The sequence below is a fragment of the Lycium ferocissimum genome, chromosome 11, assembly GCF_029784015.1.
Source record: "Lycium ferocissimum isolate CSIRO_LF1 chromosome 11, AGI_CSIRO_Lferr_CH_V1, whole genome shotgun sequence".
Lineage (NCBI taxonomy): Eukaryota > Viridiplantae > Streptophyta > Magnoliopsida > Solanales > Solanaceae > Lycium > Lycium ferocissimum.
The window spans coordinates 14,671,063-14,690,857 of NC_081352.1; the positions used below are offsets into that span (position 1 = coordinate 14,671,063).

Genomic DNA, 19,795 nt, shown 5'->3' on the forward strand with positions numbered 1-19,795 from the left:
AGCCTATTGTCTGTCATTTCGATTTGTCAACCAAGCGAACCTCTTAATTCCTTAAGTGTCCATCTCTTTTAGTTATATCCTTGGATCCTTTCCTTGTGATCTTGTCGTCACCTACTTCCACGACTTCACCTTCCGTTGGCTTAGTTCCTCTATTTCACAGTCTACTAATTGGCAACTTTCTTATTTATTCACTACTTTTCCTTTCTCTAGTGATACTTTATATTCATATCATTCCATCTTCTCGTTTAATGCTTTTGTCGTACTTCTTAATTCCTAACCATGTCATCATAGTTCCACCTATGATATCGCCCAGATGGCTTGCAATAGCATTTCCTTGCTAATGACTTATTATTTTCATTAATTACGTATTTGGATTACTCATCCAATGCGTCGAAAATACCGTAGCTAAGGGATTTGTATTCAAACGAGACTCGATTCAACCATATACAACAATCCTCGGCACCATTCCTTATATGCTTATATAATATTTTCTTGTCATCGTTGTTATTCCTTATCGCAAGATTATACTTGCAACATACTAATCCACTATTCAAATTATTTTCAAATCCTTGTTTGAATCTTTCCTCCCATTTCCTTCTCCTCTAATCTGAACATCATTGCCGAATAATTCATAAGTCGGAGACTAAAATAAAATCTTGCTTAATCATAACTTCCTTTCAATACGAGTGTGTTTCCCTCTTTGAGTCCTTGGCTCTCCTATACCAACGGCTAATTTAAACTTAACTAGCTTCCATTCCTCTTCAAATATTTATTGTCGTCTCCGCACCATTTTACTAGCCATTCCACCAGGACGATCATTCATATGGTCTTGTAACATATACTCTCGCAATTCAATATAAACGGTGACTTACGACTTCACGGCGCAGGAGATATTTTCAAACCTCAGGTAGTACTGCTATCCTTTATAATATCTCTTAATTTACTCGTTACCATTCTCTTGTCGTATTCCTTCTTTTTATAAGCACCCACTTTGTAATGTCATATCATTAAAGATCCTTATAAATAATTCTCAGCCGGTCTCAAGTACTATCCTGACTTCTATCCGTTTATTGCTAGCTTTCAGGTCTTACTAACTTGTTTCAGCAAGGGATCTCACTTGAAGTCTAAGTATCATATCAAATATATTGCAGTGTCGATGGTTTCCATCTTACATTTGCATTTCTCTCATCCGCTTCCCCCCCTTAGGGGTGTACTTATACCATTATCTGTTTATATTCCGTTCTATGTCCCTATTTTCAATCTCAATTTCATCTGGTTTTTCTTTTCCAACTCCTTTGGTATACTGTATCATACTCGTGTCTTTCTTTATAACACATAACTTTGATTATCGATGTGCGAAACCTTAACAAAATCGTGAAGCGATGAGAACCTTTCCATAAATAGTATCAAATCTTATGTGATAATTCGTACTTGAGTAATTCAACCAATGTAGCAACTCCCCCAAGGCTACATTTCACTTACTCCAATCAATAATTATTTAATACTTGTAGTCATTCCAAATTCTCAGTTAGGTAGCACTTATATTTTTATGATAAATGTCCAAAGCTCTCTTGTAACGTTATCTTTATCCCAACCTGTATCATCTGTTTCCTCTAATGAATTTTTACAATACGTCACTTGTTCCGTAACCTACAGCCCTTGTCGTCGTACTACACCTTTAAGTCTGTAGCTATACATTTCCCTTTTATTCTACACTCATACTCGATTTATTACGTCTATTTTGGGTACTTCCTTTAAAATTCCCTTATCATTTCTCCCGTCTATGTCTATCTTTTATTCTGTGCACGAGGAATCTTATGCTACCTCTGTATCCTTCGGAAAACACTGCTCCTGCATAATCTCTTTCTTATTTTCAAAACGTATTCTGTTCATCCCTATTTGTTCTTATCATACCAGTCATTTCCTAGCACTCATTCTACCTCGTTGCTCATCTTTCTATAGTTTGGTCTTTCACAGTTCCGTCACTGATATTACTCGTGTTCTCGGCTATACATGTCATAATCTATTACTGCACTGTTATCTCGCCCGCTTTTCTTTTCATCTCCTTCTTCCAATTAACCCCTTCTCCTTTTGTGCTCGCTATCATTTCCGTTATCTCATAATCTCTCTATTCTGAACTCTCCCTATAGAAGAACTTCATGAATCCCCCCTTTTTTTTTTATCAATAGCTCACCTTGATACTTTAGTCACATAGATCACGTCATATCTTTTAGTCACTTCCTCGCTAGGCTTTGCTCATTTTCATAACAATCCTTATTATATTCACATAATATCCTGTTCGTAATCAATCTTATAGTGTAACACTTCTTAACCTTTTACCCTTTCTGGTCAATCTTATCCTTAATATCTCACAAGCTGTCTTATCAATACATTCATATCCGTCACAATTCTTTTTCCTCCGTACTCTTATCTTAATCATACTATTACTTCTTCTAACTATAAACTCGTCATAATTTATCCCTGCTTATCAATTCAGTCGGTACCTTAATATAGCACTCCATCAAGATTTGCCAGCCTTTTCTAAATCATCTCTTAGTATTACAAGCCCTTTCCAAATTCTTTTACCATATCGATATCGTCCTCCTAATTACTATTGCCATCAATTCAGCAGTTAACTTATCTCTCGAGGTCATATATAGTCAAATCTTATCATTCTTGTTGGCATGACCTTTCAAGACATATTACAAACCTATCTCTTACTCTCTTTTTATTTCTAGAAAATTTTTGACGAGTTTCCTCTCGTATTTCTTACTATCTCAAAATGCCTCACGCACGCAGAAATACCAACAATGCACACACACACACAACATATATATATATATATATATATATATATATATATATATATCATATATATATATATATATATATATACATATATATATATATATATATATATATCAGGCTCCCAATATCAACAATAGTACGAAAATGATGAACTTACCTCGTATGTTCTTGTTCAACTCAAACGCACTTTCTCTGTTACACTTTCTTGTTTACTTTCCCTTTCAGTTTTCAACTTTACATTTCGATCGTACTTCAATACCTTATTCGACATATACCTTTCATACCTTTGCTTACCTGCGTGCTTTGTAACTTCCAATATCGTCAGTCACTTCCTTCTGTCGATGTCGTCCTTCTGCTGAAATCAAAGGTTAGTATAAGGAATCTCATTTCCTATGACTTGGCTCTATCGCACGATCTTAGATATGAAAGAAAGGTAACATCCTAAATGTCCTGTAGCTTCCTATTTATAGATGTGGTGCACAACACACCGATAAACAAGACTCTACTAGACACGGTCTGTAGAGACACTCGAGGATGAACCACTCCGATACCACTTTTGTCACGACCCAACCCCGTAGCCGTGACTAGTGCCCGAGCTGGACACTCGTACATACCCAATAACCAGAATCAGCATACAAATAGCTTATACATATACAAAGGTCAGACGTCGTCTCCAAAGTGTCGCATGTACAAATATATATATCACAGAAGCCAGCAAGGCTATCATAAAGCACAGCGTCCCAAAATATATACAAACGCAAGCCGACAAGGCTGCCACGGCGAATGGGACCGCCCAAAACATAAATCATACGAACACAACTGAACAGTAACTAATCACAACCCACATGTATGTCTACGGACCTCTAAAGTAACAACGAGAATCATATGACGGGACGGGGCCCCGCCGTACCCCCGAATGGACATATGCATATACAACGGAAGAGTCGTACCAAAATATAGGCTCGAACAAAGGAGCACTCCAAGATAGGCGAGTAGATGTCCTGGGCGGCGGATCCCCAAAGTGGGCGTCGTACTGCGGGCATGAAACGGCCCGAAGAAAGGGGTCGATGACGAAATATGTACCGAGTATATAAAGCATGAATACGATGTCAGGGTCATAACCGAACAAGAAGTACAAAAAATAAGAACAATATCCAGAATACCAAAATATTTACTTTTGAAACACAAATCATGCATATATATCCTCGGGGAACATGGTCGCCACCCCATCTTTGGCGCCATAACACATCATACTCCGAAGATTTCATATCTCCGTAACCACATATCTCCATAACACATCATAACGCCATAACACATCATAACACCAAAATATATATACGTACACATCGGCCCTCTGGCGAGGGACTCGGTGAACCATAACACATCATACTCCGAAATATAGCATAGTGCGCACGATGACATAACCGGCTCGGGATTCGGCGAAAGACGTAACAACAGTATGCACGAGCAGAGTCGTGAGTAACCATATGCATATAAAATCATCATTTCAGACTCAATAGATAAGTAAGTAATCAACGCTCGGGGGTTAAGACGATAGTCATGTAAGTTCTTTCAAAAAGGCGTTAACCATACAAAGGAAAGTCTCGGGACCACGGACAAGTATCAAACCAATCCGAGCCCGCCTATGAAAGTTAGAGACATTATTCGTTATAGAACCTCTACGAACATATCGAAGCGATCCGAGCCCCATCTATGAAAGTTGAGACATTATTCAACATAAAACTTTTAGGAACAAAAACTTTTATGCAACATTTACTATCCAATCATACAAAAGACACAAGGACCATAGCTTGACTATATTAGGAATGCTAACATCAAGAAGTGAATAAGAATCGTAGACATGCTCGGATCTTATGAATAGAGTTACCCCGAGGCTCGTATCATATCTTACTTACATCTAAGACATGCCAAAAGAAAGAAAGGGTAAGCTTTACATACCTTGAACTCTATCTAAATGTCCAACGTCTACTTCTCGAGCTCGTAGGTCTAAAATTAAGATAACATAGGCCACAAAGGATTATCCATATCACTTGCTAACCAATCCAAGTACGAATGAAATTGACAAAATTTGGGCGACATTTCCCCGCAAACTTAATAATCCTCGAAATTCCAATTTAACCAAACATCAATCAAAATACCAACAACAATAATACCAACAATTTCATATCAAACTAGAATTAAATCCATCCTTAAATTACTTCCAAAATAGCCCAAAAACAGTTTCATAACAACCACCAAACAGTACCCAAAATATCATCGCAAAACAACCACAAATATCATACTAAACAGCTCCAAAATATCGTCACAAACTAGCCACGAAAATTACATAAACCAGCCCCAAAATATTGTCACAAAACAGCCACGAAAATCATGTAAAATTCCCCCTATCGGCACAAAACAGCCCGGTATACGCTTTGTATACAATATCTTTATACACTTTATTCTCCTAAATTCAAGAACAACAACTTATCAACAACAATACCAACAATTATTATGCATCATAACTTAGATAATTCCATCCATTTAATCCACCTAAAACAACCCCTTAATCCATAATTCAACAACATCAACACAACAAACTATAACTCTATTCTTGCAAATATTCCTTAATCAAGGTCGATAAAGAGAGAGATTTGATGATTCATACCTTATTTTTATGAAGGTAGCCAAATCTTTATCATCCACTTATCTTCAAACTCACTTCAACACAAAACAAAATTATAATCGCGCCTACGCGTTGACCGGACCTCGGTTAGCATTTGGTTACTTGAAAATTTGGGCAAAATCCTCAATTCCATGTGAGAATAAGAGCCCTTTTGGAGGCTGAAGTTTCTGGAAATTTTGGGACATTTTTTTTGCTGAAAAATGAGGTTTTTTGTCCCTTTTTAAACTGCCAAAGTCGGCTTCGCTGTAGCTACGATCGACTTAGCAGTACCGTAGCGGTACTCTGATGCTCAGTTTTTGTAACGTCTATAATTCTCTACTCCGATGTCCTATCAATGAACGGTTTGTTGCATTACAAACTAGACTCGACGAACTTCATTTTAGGCTTTTAAAACACCTCAAAACTCTACATATATTATGAGATATGCGCCTCCAAAGTTGACTAAAAATTCGCCCAGCATTTCCCAAATTTTCGTCGAACTTATTTTCTTCAATTTACTCGATCTCGAAATATTCCGAAACTCTCCATACATGATATTTGTCATTAATTATACTAATAATGGCCATGTTCTCGTGTTTCAAAATACTCTTTCCCGATTACGACTTACGAGGTCGTAATTCACCCTTTTTCTTAGTTGTTACGTACTTTCCATGGTTTGTGCCTTTCAAAACATCATGGGACGTCTCCGACACTCCATTACTACGATGAGGTACATGTCATACTTATGCTCTGAAAACGCGGGGTATAACGGCAACTTTCAGAGGCTGTGCATCCTTCACATCAGGAATAATAGCCAAAGCTAAATTCCTTTCTTCTACACCTTTTTTTAAGTGATAATAACCGGTACCCAACCGCAAGTTACTACTAGAATTATCTACTTCCTCATTAGAAATCTCTTCGGTCTCCTATCCGCATCAACTCGTATGCTCATATCCCCATCACTGTCATCATTCATGCTTACATTTGTTAATAAACCTTGAGAAACCTGTTCCTTATCCAAAGAAGATTCCATTTTTCTAGCATTCTCGAGTATGTTATCAGAATTAACACTCTTGTTATCAGGAATCATCTCTAATCCTATGACAACCTCTTCTTCTTTATCCAGGACCTTATCTTGCTCTATTGCCTTATGTTCACCTTGAGTTGAATCAGCCTGATCATCCATAACTTTCCAAGTATCGCTTACACTTTTTGGCTTAGCCTCCGTATCATCGTATTGCATGTCTTTTCTTTGTACCAACACCTGAGGAGAATTGACTATATCATCATGCCCTTCAACACTGATAAGCTCCACTTCTGCACTTTTATCATAGTTATTTGAGACCATTTGACTTTGTGAATCCTCCATCTTGTTCTGCACTTTAACATTTGATTTCTTTTCTGAGTCCTCCTTCATTAATAAATTTTGATTCTGATCACCGTTCTTTTTTTGCGCTTCAGAGATAATTAACACCTGTTCTTGGTCTTCATCTGCATTGTTATTTACCACTTCTACCTTAAGATCATCTCCATGATTCTGGTTTTGTAACACCTCAAACTTGTTTTGAACCATCACCTTTGTATGATTAATCTCAGTTGGGGTGATCTGTGATAACTTTGACTGTAAGTTATCCTGTTTGGCAGTCGAGAAATCCCTATTACCTTTAACAACATTCCAATTCCCAGGATCACCATGTAGTTTCCCACTGGCCAATCTTCTAGCATTAAATCTCCTCCTATTCTGAAAAAATTGATTCCGTTGCTGATGTGCATTAACTGATTTACTAGTTGTTACCCCATCATGTTTCACTCATCAATCACAATAGCCTTCCTTTGTTAATGACTCATTTACCACTTTCTCGTGCTCATTTACTACAAAATTCATCCTCCTTCTCCTTGTCCTCCTCAAATATTGCTAGTTCGATGAAGTCTCCTGCGTATTCACCTCATTATGCCTTCAGTAACTTGCATGCTTTACAATATTTTGGAAGATAATCATATTGTATCTTCACTTTTTCAACTCTAACCTCCTTAGAATCCTTATCTTCAATTTCCATATTAACAAAATCGGTAGATCCGCCAAAAGAAGTCCATAAGCACTTTGACTCTTGCACAACTTGGCCTTGTGCGATTAACAGTGGCAAGATCCACGTGAAGAGGTATACCAACAGCAGATGCAAGTGAAAATAATGCTTCCTTGACAAAGAAAGTGGGCGTAAGTATGGAAAGGAGATCCAAGAAATAACCTTTGATGTTTCGATCAACTTTAAACTTAGAATCATATATCAAAGGTCTCATTTGGTATGAGTATCCATCTCTAGATTGTAAGTAATACACACCTTTTGAATAAAGATTAACAAAGTCCTCCTTTGTTGAAAGTCTAATAAGCACATGTCCATCACGAAACAAGCCTATGGTGCACTTCCCTTTCATCCCACATTGAACAGGGATGATAGATCTTAGTTCCTCCAATGATGGCCATTCATATGAAAACTTTCAAACGACTGCATGCTTCAAATCTTCCAATTGCTCCATCTAATCCACCTCCCTCTCAGTCCATCGCAATACATGAACACCATTGAGGTATTCCACCTTTCTAACAGAGATTTTCGACGTACCATTTTGCATGAGATTAGGGTTTTGCGGCTGAAGTATATGTCTATAATCCATCTTAGATGTTGTAGGTTCATTATGGGAGTCTTTCATGGTTATAGTAGGTGTTAGGGTAGATGACGAGGTCTGGCCAGCCACCAGAGATGACTGACCAGTGGCACATTTCGGCCATACTGCCGGCGGTAAAGGTTTAGAATTTCGAGTTTTGCATGGAACTAGGGTTAAAGTTAGGAACCTTATAACAATGAATTCAGATCAACTATTAAGGAGTCTTTTGGTTAAAACCCAAAGATCAAATCTGTGAGGACCTAGGCCCAAAGCGCACAATACTGTAACAATTGGATCAGGCCGTCACATATTGATTTGTAAATAATATTTAAGTTAAAGTAATAAAATACTTTTTTGGCCAAGATAATATATAGAGTTTACGATAGAAGGTGTGGTGTAATACGTTTGAGTTCTGGGAGTAATATTTTTTTTTCTTTTTCATATGGAGTGCATAAGATGGTTGTTTTTCGCTCATTACCTAAGTTTACTCATCACCAAATTAATTGTGCCAACAGTTACACGTATTTGACTTGGCACACCCCTTAAGAAGCAAGTAATACATGATAATTTTACTACATCACTTATTATTAAGTGATTTAATGGTTAAAATCAATAAAATATAGCCATTAAGAATTTTTTGAATTTTCCAACCCAATAATTAATACTACCTCCGTTCACTTTTACCTGTCTACTTTGAATTTTTCACGATGTTTAAGAAATAATAAATGGAATACATAATTTATCAATGTACCCATATTAATTGATGTATATTTTTATTGGATTTGAAAAATGATTTGAAATGAGTAATTAATACTATGGGTAAAACATGAAAAAATAAATTGTCTTCTTTTGATATGCTAAAAGTGATAAATAAAAGTGAAAATCTATTTTTAGAATACTGACCAAGTAAAAATGAACGGAGGAAGTAATAAGAGTAAAGTAGGTATGACATGATAAATTCTTTCTTTATTTTTAAACTGAACAAGTAAAAATGAATATTTATTTTTAGTATACTCATTCGAGTCAAAATAGACGGAGGGAGTATTAACTAAGGTGCCGTTTGGCCATAAAAGTTGTTCACTTTTTTTTCCGAAATTTTTTTCATTTTTTTTCGGAATCAGCGTTTGGCCATGAAAATTCGGAATACAACTTGAAGTTGTATTTCAGAATACCAAAAACTCAAAAAACTTGTTTTTAAGAATTTACTTTTTTACAACTACATTTCACCAAAAAATATAATTTCAAAAACTATAGCCAAACACAACTCTAACTCCAACTCCAACTCCAACTCTAAAATTCCAAAAAAAAAGAATTTTTTTTGATATCTATGGACAAACGGGGCCTAAAGCTTTCCACGCGCCATTACCGAGATTGGTTTTTAGGTGTCATTAAACATTCAAAACTTGTAATAAATGCATGTAGTCCATGCGGGGCTGTTGTCTCTGTCTGTCTTATCGAATCTCCTCACTCTTTGACTCTTCTTTCATTCACTCAAGCCCTCAACCATTTACCGTACCCATCCAAAATCCAAATACAGTAATTTTCTCATCATCTTTAGCAGTACTTCTTCCTCGGTCTCAATTCAAGTAACTTATTTTTTTTTTTTGAGTGTAGTGTCAAAAAAAATATCTCTTTTCATATTTAATAAGTTGAGAATTTAAATATTCTAATGATAAATTTAAAATTATAAGATTCAAATGACATTTTAATACCTCACATGTATCTTTAATTCAGGATCACATGATTTAAAAGTCATCTTTTATTTCTTAAATTTTATGTCAAGTCAAATTAAGCTACTTAAATTAAGACGCAAGGAGTAATCTTTCCGTCTCATTTTATACCAAAATGTTTGATTTTGCACGATATTTAAGAAATAAAAAAAATACTTTTAAAATTTATGATCTAAAATAATTTATAAAAATTTATACGGCTAAAAATTATTTCATTGAAATTAAAATAATAAATTTAGAATTGAACTTTTACTAAATATAGAAATGAATTATTCCTTTTTTAAGACTAACTAAAAACAACAAAAAAGTTCATGTAAATGGTGCGGGGGGGGGAGGGGGGGAGTACTAATTTATTCAATTATTCATTCAGTACCGTCTCTTTGCTGTAATTATTATTTTTGCTCTGTTGATATTCTTTGCAGAATCCCATTTGTTCTTTGCAAATCAAGAAGATGAAGTGGGTGTCAATGAAAAATGAAGGGAAGATGTTATTCAAGTCAAAATTGAAGTTGGTTGCTTTAGCTGGATTAGTTCTATCTGCTCTTTCTCTTTTCACTCATTTTCTTTTAGCTAAACATACCTATAATGGGATTATTTCTGAGTATCACTCTTCAGTTACAATCATCTCATGGATGCCTAAATTCAAGAAATCAGATCTCTCCACTAATGTAATTTGCTTAAACCATTCCAAGATCTCATTTTTAGTCCTTGATTTAAACTGCTGTATTTGCTTGCTTGAGTTAATGGTAATAAATTTATTAGTTTCATGTAATGAAATTTGCTTAAACCCCTCCAAGATCTCTTCTTTAGTTCTTCCTTGCTTTAATTTTGTAAACTTATTTTAGTTTCAAATCTCTGTTTTAGACTGATGCACTTGCTTGCTTTGAGTTAATGGTGATATATAACTAGTTTCATGTTACTGTGGTTTTTGGGGTCTGCTAATGTAATCAAATGTACTTAAACCCCTTCAAGATCTCATCTTTAGTTATTCCTGCTTTGATTTTCATTCCTTTTTTTTTTTTTTTTAGCTTCAAATCTCTGTTTTAGACTGCTCTATTTGCTTGCTTGAGTTAATGGAGATAAGTTTAGTTTCACGTTCTCCCTCTCTCTCTCTTTTTTTTCTTTTCTTTCGGTGGGGGTGGAGTCTGCTTATGTAATGTAATGTGCTTAATCACTCCAAGATCTCATCTTTTGTCCTTCTTGTTTTAGTTTTCTTAATTTATTTTAGCAACAAATCCCTGTTTGGACTGCTGCAATTGCTTGCTTGAGTTAATGGTAATAAATTTATTAGTTTCATGTAATGAAATGTGCTTAAACCCCTCCAAGATCTCTTCTTTAGTTCTTCCTTGCTTTAATTTTGTCAACTTATTTTAGTTTTAAATCTCTGTTTTAGACTGATGCACTTGCTTGCTTTGAGTTAATGGCGATATGTAATGAAATGTACTTTAACCCCTCCAAGATCTCATCTTTAGTTATTCCTGTTTTGATTTTTAATCTTTTTTTTTTTTTTTTTTTAGCTTCAAATCTCTGTTTTAGACTGTTACATTTGTTTGTTGCTCTTATTTTGGGGGGTTTGTTAATGTAATGAAATGCACTTAAACCCCTTCAAGATCTCATCTTTAGTTCTTCCTCTTTTGCTTCGCTAACTTTTTTTTGCTTCAAATCTCTGTTTTAGACTGCTGCAATTACTTGCTTGAGTTAATGGTAGTAATTTAGTTTCATGGTACATTTTTTTTTTTTTTTTGGGAGGGGGTGTCTGCTAATGTAATGAAATGTTCTTAAACCCCTCCAAGATCTCATCTTTAGTCCTTCTTGTTGTAATTTCTTAGCTTCAAATTTCTGTTTCTTGCTTGCTTTGAGTTAATGGTTATTAGTTTAGTTTCATGTTACTCTGTTTTTGTGGGGTCCGTTAATGTAATGAAATGTACTTAAAACCCTCCAAGATCTCATCTTTAGTTATTCCTGTTTTGATTTTCTGACTTTCTTTTAACTTCAAAACCCTGTTTTTGAAGCTTGAGTTAATGGTAGTAAATTTAGTTTCATGTTACTCTTTCTTTTGGAGGGGTGGGGGAAGGGGGTGTCTGCTTGTGTAATGTAATGTGATATTTAGTTCTTCCTATTTTGATTTTCTAATTTTTTTTTTCAGCTTCAAATCCTTGTTTTAGACTGTTGGATTTGCTTGAGTTAATGGCAATAAATGTAGTTTCATGTTACTCTTTTTTTTTCTTTTTCTTTTGGTGGTGGTGGGGGTCTGCTAATGTGTTCAAACCCAACCAGGATATCATCTTTATTCCTTCCTGTTTCAATTTTTCTTCTTTATAGCTTCAAATTCCTGTGATTAGACTGCTTCATTTTCTTGCTTGAGTTAATAGCAATAACTATAGTTCATGTTACTCTTTTTTTTTTTTTTTTTTTTCCTTTGGGGGGGGGGGGGGGTTGGAGGGGCTGCTAATGGGTCTGAATGGTTAATTTGCCTGTGTTGGTACTGATAGAATTCTTTCTTATGCAGCATCCATCTTACAGGAGGCTATGGGCTCCAGTTAGGCGTCTTGAATCTTTACATCCTCATGCTAATCGAAGTGTAGATTATGCAGGTTAGATTCACGTTCGTATTTTTGTGTGGCATGCCAGTTATAGCAGTCCTAGGGAATTTGTTTAGCGATTCGAAGTTGTAATATTTCCATTTACTTATAGCTGTAGTTCAAGATCGGGATATTGTTGATCAAGTTACTGTGACTTGTGAGGTACAACAATTATTAGGAAATAATCGAGTTAGGACCATATTTTTATAATCCATTACGCAACCTTTTGAAATAGCCTTGATATTTTTATAATGGAATTTCTTGCATATGCTGCAGTGGGCCATTTCTTATCCATTGCCAATCCTTTTACTAGATTAATATGATCTAAGGCTAGGGCCAACTTCATATATCTTCTTTTATAGCCTGTAATGTGCATTCTGGAATAAAATAATTGAAAAATATGAAGTAGGAATCGTGATGTTATTGCAGCTCCTGAAACTCTATCAACTGGATTCATCTTTGTCAAGATACGTGGGGGTTTCCATGAGATTAGGAATGCGGTAAGGTATCCTCTGGCAAATAACAGGCTTGCTTTTAAATAGTCCTGAAACTTATTAGGCTTCCATTGCTTGGCAGATATCTGATGTTGTTGCAGTTTCGAGATTCCTCAATGCTACTTTGGTCATTCCAGAGATCCAATCAACCACAAGCAGCAAAGGAATAAGGTTCTGTCACATTTATTAATTCAAGAGAATTGATGCAAAAATTGAATGATAGAGTCAACTATTTTCCTTAATGATAAGACATTTTATCCAAAAAAAAGCAAAAGGAAAGATAAATGATGAGACATTGGCCTCAGCTCTAAACTATTTTTAATCAGTAAAAGAAGATAGTTTGTTGATGATATTGTGTTAAGTGATGAAAATAGCGAGGATGTCAACCAAAAGCTTGAACTATGGAAAGCACTTTAGACAATAAGAGTGTTAGGATAAGTAGAAGTAAGATTGAATACCTGCATTGCAGGTTTTAGTCAGCATGAGAAAGCAGAAGTTGAGGTGAGACGCGACGGGATTGCGGAGGATAAGTAGAAGTAAGATTGAATACCTGCATTGCAGGTTTAGTCAGCATGAGAAGAGAGAAGTTGAGGTGAGACTAGACGGATTGCGGTGCCAAAATGCAAACAATTTAGATACCTAGGCTCGTTTTCAAGAGAATGAAATGATAGATGAAAATGTTACTCATAGGCATAAAACCGGATGATTGAAGTGGAGAAGTGCTACCGGGGTGTTATGTGATAGAATGATGACCGCCAAAGTGAAAGGTAAGTTCTATAGAATAGCTATAAGATCGTCAATATTACATGGTTGTGAATGTTGGACTGCTAAAGTCCAACATATCCACAAAATGAGTGTCACTGAGATGCGGATACTAAGATGGATGTGCGGTCATACCAAATTAGATAAGATTAGAAATGATCACATTTTCTAGAACGTGCAAGTAGCACGCACTGAGATAAAATGCGAGAAGGTCACTTGAGATGGTTTTGACATGCTCTCCATCGACCTAAAAATGTACTAGTCCGTAGGTGTGAAACTATGGTACGTGAAGGTGTTAAAAGGGGACAGTGATACCTAAGATCACATGGAAGGAAGTTGTCTCGAATGACCTACAAATATTTGGTATCAATGCAGGCCTAGGTAAAGATAAGTCATAATGGAAGAAAAAGATCCATGTAGGTGATATCTACTAGTTGCGGATAGGCTTTCGACTTGTTAGAGAACTTCTGTAATTATTATTAATAGTTAAATATAAATTTGAGATATGTTTTACTTTAATTTTATTTTGTATGATGAGCAACTGAAATGAGCTTAAATAAAGCAGTGGAGATTCATATAGCCATCCCAACTTGTTTGGGACTGAGGCGCACTTGTTTGGGACTGAGTAGCCATTACATATTGTTGAACTCAGCTCTCAACTTATGGAGTACACTTTAGGATATTAATGGGATGATTACCTATATTACATACAACCGCTAAATGGATAAACTGCCTGATCGAATTGTTAAACAGTTTGATATTTCATTTTTGCAGCACTCAATTCAAGAGTTTCCCGTACCTCTATAATGAGGATCATTTCATAGCAGCATTAGCAAAAGATGTCAAAATTGTAAAAACCCTTCCAAAAAATCTGAAAGGAGCGAGGAGGAAAAAAGAAATTCCTTCATTTAAGGTTCCCCACGGGGCATCTCCGTATTTTTACCTGCACCATGTTCTTCCTATGTTGACTAAGCACTCTGTGGTTGAGCTTCTTGTTTCTAGTGGTGGATGCTTGCAGGTAACATCCATTACCTCTATTTCAAATAAAATATCCTCTTTGATCTTACATGCATATTAAGTTCAAAACATTACATTATGATGGTTCATTGCATTATAATTTAGAAAAATGTGGGTTGTTTCACAAAAAGTTTTACGAGGACATTCAATTTGATAAAGTAGGATAATTATATATTTATTTACCAGTTTCAAAAAAAAAAAAAAAAAAAAAAAAGGTAGGATAATTATATATTTTGACACAAGCTCCTCCACTGCATTAATGGTGACTCTTTCCTTATCACATATCATCTACGTATACGTGTACCTCCTGATCTTGTATCTCCAGTAAAGCTATTGCAAATATTTTCCTTACTTCTCATCTATATATCAGTACTCGAAGAGCCAATAATTTTGACATCTCTATAAAAATATGGAACATAATGCTCCATCGGGCAGAGGTTGTAAATTGTAGAACGTTGAGTTCGATTTAACTTTTAAGATATAAATAGTGTAAATACATGTCATCCATTGCTTTATCAAAAATACATGTCATCCATTAATTGGAAATATTTTAGCTGTGTTTGCCTGTTTGGTGCAGCATATTTACTGTTGGAATGCTTCTTGACACTTCGTTGTTCTTTAGAATATGCAGCCCTATTTCTTCATTCTTCCTTTTTGATGGTCTATGCATCTAATGTTCATATCCATTCTAATCGTAATATCCTTTTCACATTTTGACATCATATTTTACTGTGAGTCAGTCTGTTCTGCCTCCACATCTTGTTGAGTATCAAAAGCTGAGATGCAGGGTCGCTTTTCATGCCTTACGGTTCCGAGAGGAGGTCCAAAATCTCTCTATTAAAATCTTGAATAGGTAACTTACTAACCCCTATTCCTCATGGAAATGAAGATTATGTTTGATTATGCTTATTTCTTATGTTCTCATAGAATAAGAGCTTCAGGACAACCATTTATTGCCTATGACCCCGGGATGACTAGAGATGCTTTAGCATATTATGGTTGTGCAGAACTTTTTCAGGTACCATTCAAAACTTTGAAGCATCAAATGGCAAACCAAGGTTTGGCGTTGCCACATATTGTTTGTCTAGTATCTGACATATCTTCTTCCTCAAGGATGTACATACTGAACTAATCACGCACAGGCGTGCATGGATGATTAAACGTGGACTTCTGAAGGGGAATCTTTCTTCAGATTCAGCAGAACAATATCGTAATGGCTTGTGTCCTCTTATGCCTGAAGAGGTACCTTGCCTCCTTGAGTTCAATATAAAATCTTTCCATTGGAATCTTGCATTACTAAGAATGAGAACTTGTGATGTCCTTCCTAGCTTCAAGACCAACTTATCTACTCCCTCGGTTTCCATTTATTTGTCTTACTTTCCTTTTTAGTCCGTTTAAAAAAAAATGTGTCTTTTCTAAGTGGACAGCTCTTTAATTTCAACATCCCACATGGAATGTTTAAGACCACAAGATTAAAGGGCATTTTGGTACATTAAACATATCTTTCGTTTAAGACAACAAAATTCAAAAGTCTTCTTTACTTTCTTAAACTCCGTTCCCAGTCAAACAAGGACAAACAAATTGAAACGGAGGGAGTAATACTTTTCATGTTAATCGCCCATTTCATATGATGAAGCTTGTCTACACTGTTGTAATTTGTTCGTCATGTCTCTATTTTACCTAACTAAGTTACTCCTTCCATCCCAATTTATGTGATGATGTTTGATTGTGCAGGAAATTTAAGAAATAGAGGAAGAATTTTGAAACTATTGGAATGTGGTCTATATTAAGTTACATATATTTGTGTGACTATAAGCCATCTCATTTAGAGTAAAATGGGTATTTTAAAGTTAAAGGGTTACTAAATATAGAAATGTGTCATTTTTTCGGGACTGACAAAAAAGGAAATAGCGTCACATAAATTGGGATGGGAGGAGTAATATATAGGTATATATGGAGAAAATTTTGTTTGAAATGATATTTAGTCAAGTGAATTTTCCAACAGATTGGTATTCTCCTTCGAGCATATGGTTACTCATCTGACACTATCATTTATGTATCTGGCGGAGAGGTCTTTGGTGGGTTGAAGAAGTTAATTCCACTACATGCTATGTTCGAGAATGTTGTTGATAGGACGTCGTTAAGCTCTCCTCTGGAGTGGGATAAAATATATGGTCGGGAGACAAACCTCATCGACCAATATTCAATACCTCCACCTTCAGCTAATGTAGGCATGAGATCATCACAGGCATGGAAGAATTCTGGTCCACGTCCTCGTCCACTACCACCGCCCCCGGCACGACCGAAGATGTACAATGTTGAAGGTTGGTGGGGTTGGGTAGCCGAGAGTGATGATGAGCCAGAAAGTACTATCATGGAGTTGAGAACTAATGCTCATCGATTACTGTGGGAAGCAATCGACTATATGGTTTGCATTGAAGCAGATGTATTCATCACTGGATTTGACCGTGATGGTAAAGGAAACCCAAATCTTGCTAGTTTGGTTGCGGGTCATAGATTGTATCAGACTCCAGCATCTAGAACTTATGGTCTGGACAGGTAACGTATTCGGAAGCAAACTTTCTTGTTGGTCGTTTAATCTCTCACTCTCTTTTACCCTACTGGTCCTGTCTTCTACTTCACAGTTTTGATATTTCTGTGTACTCCAATTATCCCTTTTCGGGATTTTTTCCAAAATATACAAAACCTATACACCGGTTATATATATTGTATGTATATTATATGCATGTTACATGTATATTTATGCTTAATATGCAAAACTTGTACATTTGCCGGCTACAACTAGTATGTTTTAGAGCAGTCCAAAAATGTAATTATCCTTCTCTTTTTCTCCTGATTTAGGGCCAGGGTAGGTTAATGGGCTCAAAGTTGGTTCGATGTGATGACTGAATAAAACAACGTAACTACAAAATAAAAATTTGGTATTATATGTGAAACTAAGTTATTTTTATGGCTCGACTTCCTTTGTAGCTCATTCCGCACCCTTTGATTAAACTAAGCGAGTTTTATTACAAAATGATATAATTGAAGGGTAGCCCGGTGCACAAAGCATCCCGCGTTAACAGGGTCCGGGGAAGGGCCGCATCCCAAGGGGTGTGATGTAGACAGCCTACCGTAATGCAAGCATTAGTGGATGGTTCCACGGCTCGAACCTGTTTCTGTTGTCCACGTCTCTTCAGCATTTGTAATCTGTGGTTATTGTTTTTCTTGTACTCAAGATCCCAGGAATATGCTAGTAAGTTAAAAATGGGAATTACATGTGAAAACCTGCATTTGGACCAAAAAAGGGCTGAAATTATTTTTCCGAAAGAACTTAAGGAAATATTGGATTTTTTTCTAAAGCAAATGCCATTAGAGAAAACATTTTCAGTGTTTGCAAAACTGGAAGTTTTCCTATAATAGATTTTGGTTGAAAAAAATTGGACCGAACAGTATTTCAGAGTTTGCAAGCAAACATAGTCACTTTCGTGGCTTGACTTACTTTGAATCTCAACCTGAACCTTTGATTAAACTCTTGAGTGAAATTGCAAAGTGATGTAATTGAATCTGAATTTGTTATTAGCCTCAGTCGTCTTACCATTCTTCAACTTTTCTAATCTATGGTCATTTTTATTCTTGGAATCAAGATACTAGGAGTATGCTAGTTAGAGTAAACTGTAACTCTTCATAGCTTTGTTGACACTGATCTCGTGTTACCTGAGTAGGATTACTTAGATATTGTAACATGGATAAAATATTCTTTGATAGGTTTCTTATGTGTTGTTATCTGTGAGTTAATGCAGGAAAGAAATTGCCAAACTTTTTGAAGATATTCGTGATAGTCTCTATCAACCTAATCGTACCTGGATAACATCACTGCGCAAGCAATTAAGGAGAAGTTTAACAGATGGATTGTTGGAGGAATCCAAAATTTCCAAACTTCAGTCTTTTCTTGCATTTCCAGTTCCTGAATGTTCTTGCATAGCAAATGATTCTACCAAGAGATCGGTCAACTCTTCAAGCTCTATCCCAAAATTTGAAATGCCAGTTTTTTCCGGACAAGTAGACCGATGCCCTTCTTGGATGGATGGCCCTACTTCTTCTCAATCAAGGGAAGAAACGGAAGAGGAAAATGAAAAAGACGATTCCGCCTCGTCCGGGCTGTTCTTTTGGCTCAGTAATGGTAATCAAGAAGGTGATATCGGAGACGTGAGCAACAAAGAAGAAGCTCTCGTGGAGGATCAAGAAGAACTTGAAGGGGGAGAAAGATAAGATTAGAGAATCAACTTATCAGAGAAGGAAAAGAACGACTTCGCTAACTGCATTGGATTCTTTTTTAACAACACATGCAGACTAGGGAAGCTCGTACGGCTTGAGGTAAGCTTAGCTAGATAAAAAGATGCTGCAACTCAGATTACTGATTGTTGGGAATCCGATTTTGGTGGAAAATTGTTGTAGTTTAGGATGGCACTTGATTTCTGCTAATCTGGATACGAAATGGAAGCTGGTGGTGTAAAGTATTTCACAATCGCGTAGAGCTAGTTAAACGGAAAGAGTTTAGTTCTATGCACTGTCAATGTAAAGAATATTTACGTAATCAGTTCACCTAATGTTACCGAGAAAAAGAGGTGAGAATAATGTGGATGCACAATTGTGCTTGTACCTTGGTTATCAGTAAGTCTTGACCTAATGTAGAATAGAATGAGATTAAGGATTGTAGTAAGTTGGAACGTTTATTGATAATGCTCTATTGTATAATTTTTTAAGGTCCCGTATTTGGGACTTAGTAGCACATAAACATGTTAGTAATCTGATTTAGCAACTTTCTATGTTAAATATAGATCAATCTGTCTTACCTGTTACGTTTATTCCCATTTGATCTGATTATTGTGTTGATTAGATTAATCGGTAGATCCTACCAGTAAGCATCCTTTCTAAAACAATTTTGTATTTTGTTCAAACTTTGATGGAAATTATTGTAGTTAGGGGTGTTCATGGATCGGTTTTGGTTGGTTTTTGGTCAAAACCAAAATCAAACTAATTTAGTCGGTTTTTTAATTATTAAAATCAAACCAA

At 35.8% G+C, this 19,795-nt stretch overlaps 1 protein-coding gene across 1 annotated transcript; it reads left to right on the forward strand.

The window, feature by feature from the left end:
* The first annotated feature begins 10,231 nt into the window (after positions 1-10,231).
* On the forward strand, positions 10,232-19,581 carry LOC132037955 (O-fucosyltransferase 27). Its single transcript, XM_059428668.1, has 10 exons — positions 10,232-10,532; positions 12,374-12,458; positions 12,876-12,946; positions 13,023-13,111; positions 14,477-14,720; positions 15,460-15,572; positions 15,647-15,737; positions 15,833-15,961; positions 16,725-17,278; positions 18,523-19,581. Exons 1-10 carry the CDS (start codon positions 10,317-10,319, stop codon positions 18,989-18,991), a joined length of 2,061 nt encoding a protein of 686 aa, XP_059284651.1. The 5' UTR covers positions 10,232-10,316; the 3' UTR covers positions 18,992-19,581.
* The last annotated feature ends 214 nt before the right edge of the window (positions 19,582-19,795 follow it).

What these genes read in the sequence shown, in the direction of transcription:
- LOC132037955 (XM_059428668.1), top strand. Translation starts at nt 10,317, where the DNA reads ATGAAGTGGGTGTCAATGAAAAATGAAGGGAAGATGTTATTCAAGTCA. An exon ending in TCGAAGTGTAGATTATGCAG is followed by an intron (nt 12,459 to 12,875) that starts GTTAGATTCACG and finishes ATGTTATTGCAG; the next exon opens with CTCCTGAAACTCTATCAACT. An exon ending in GTCCTCTTATGCCTGAAGAG is followed by an intron (nt 15,962 to 16,724) that starts GTACCTTGCCTC and finishes ATTTTCCAACAG; the next exon opens with ATTGGTATTCTCCTTCGAGC.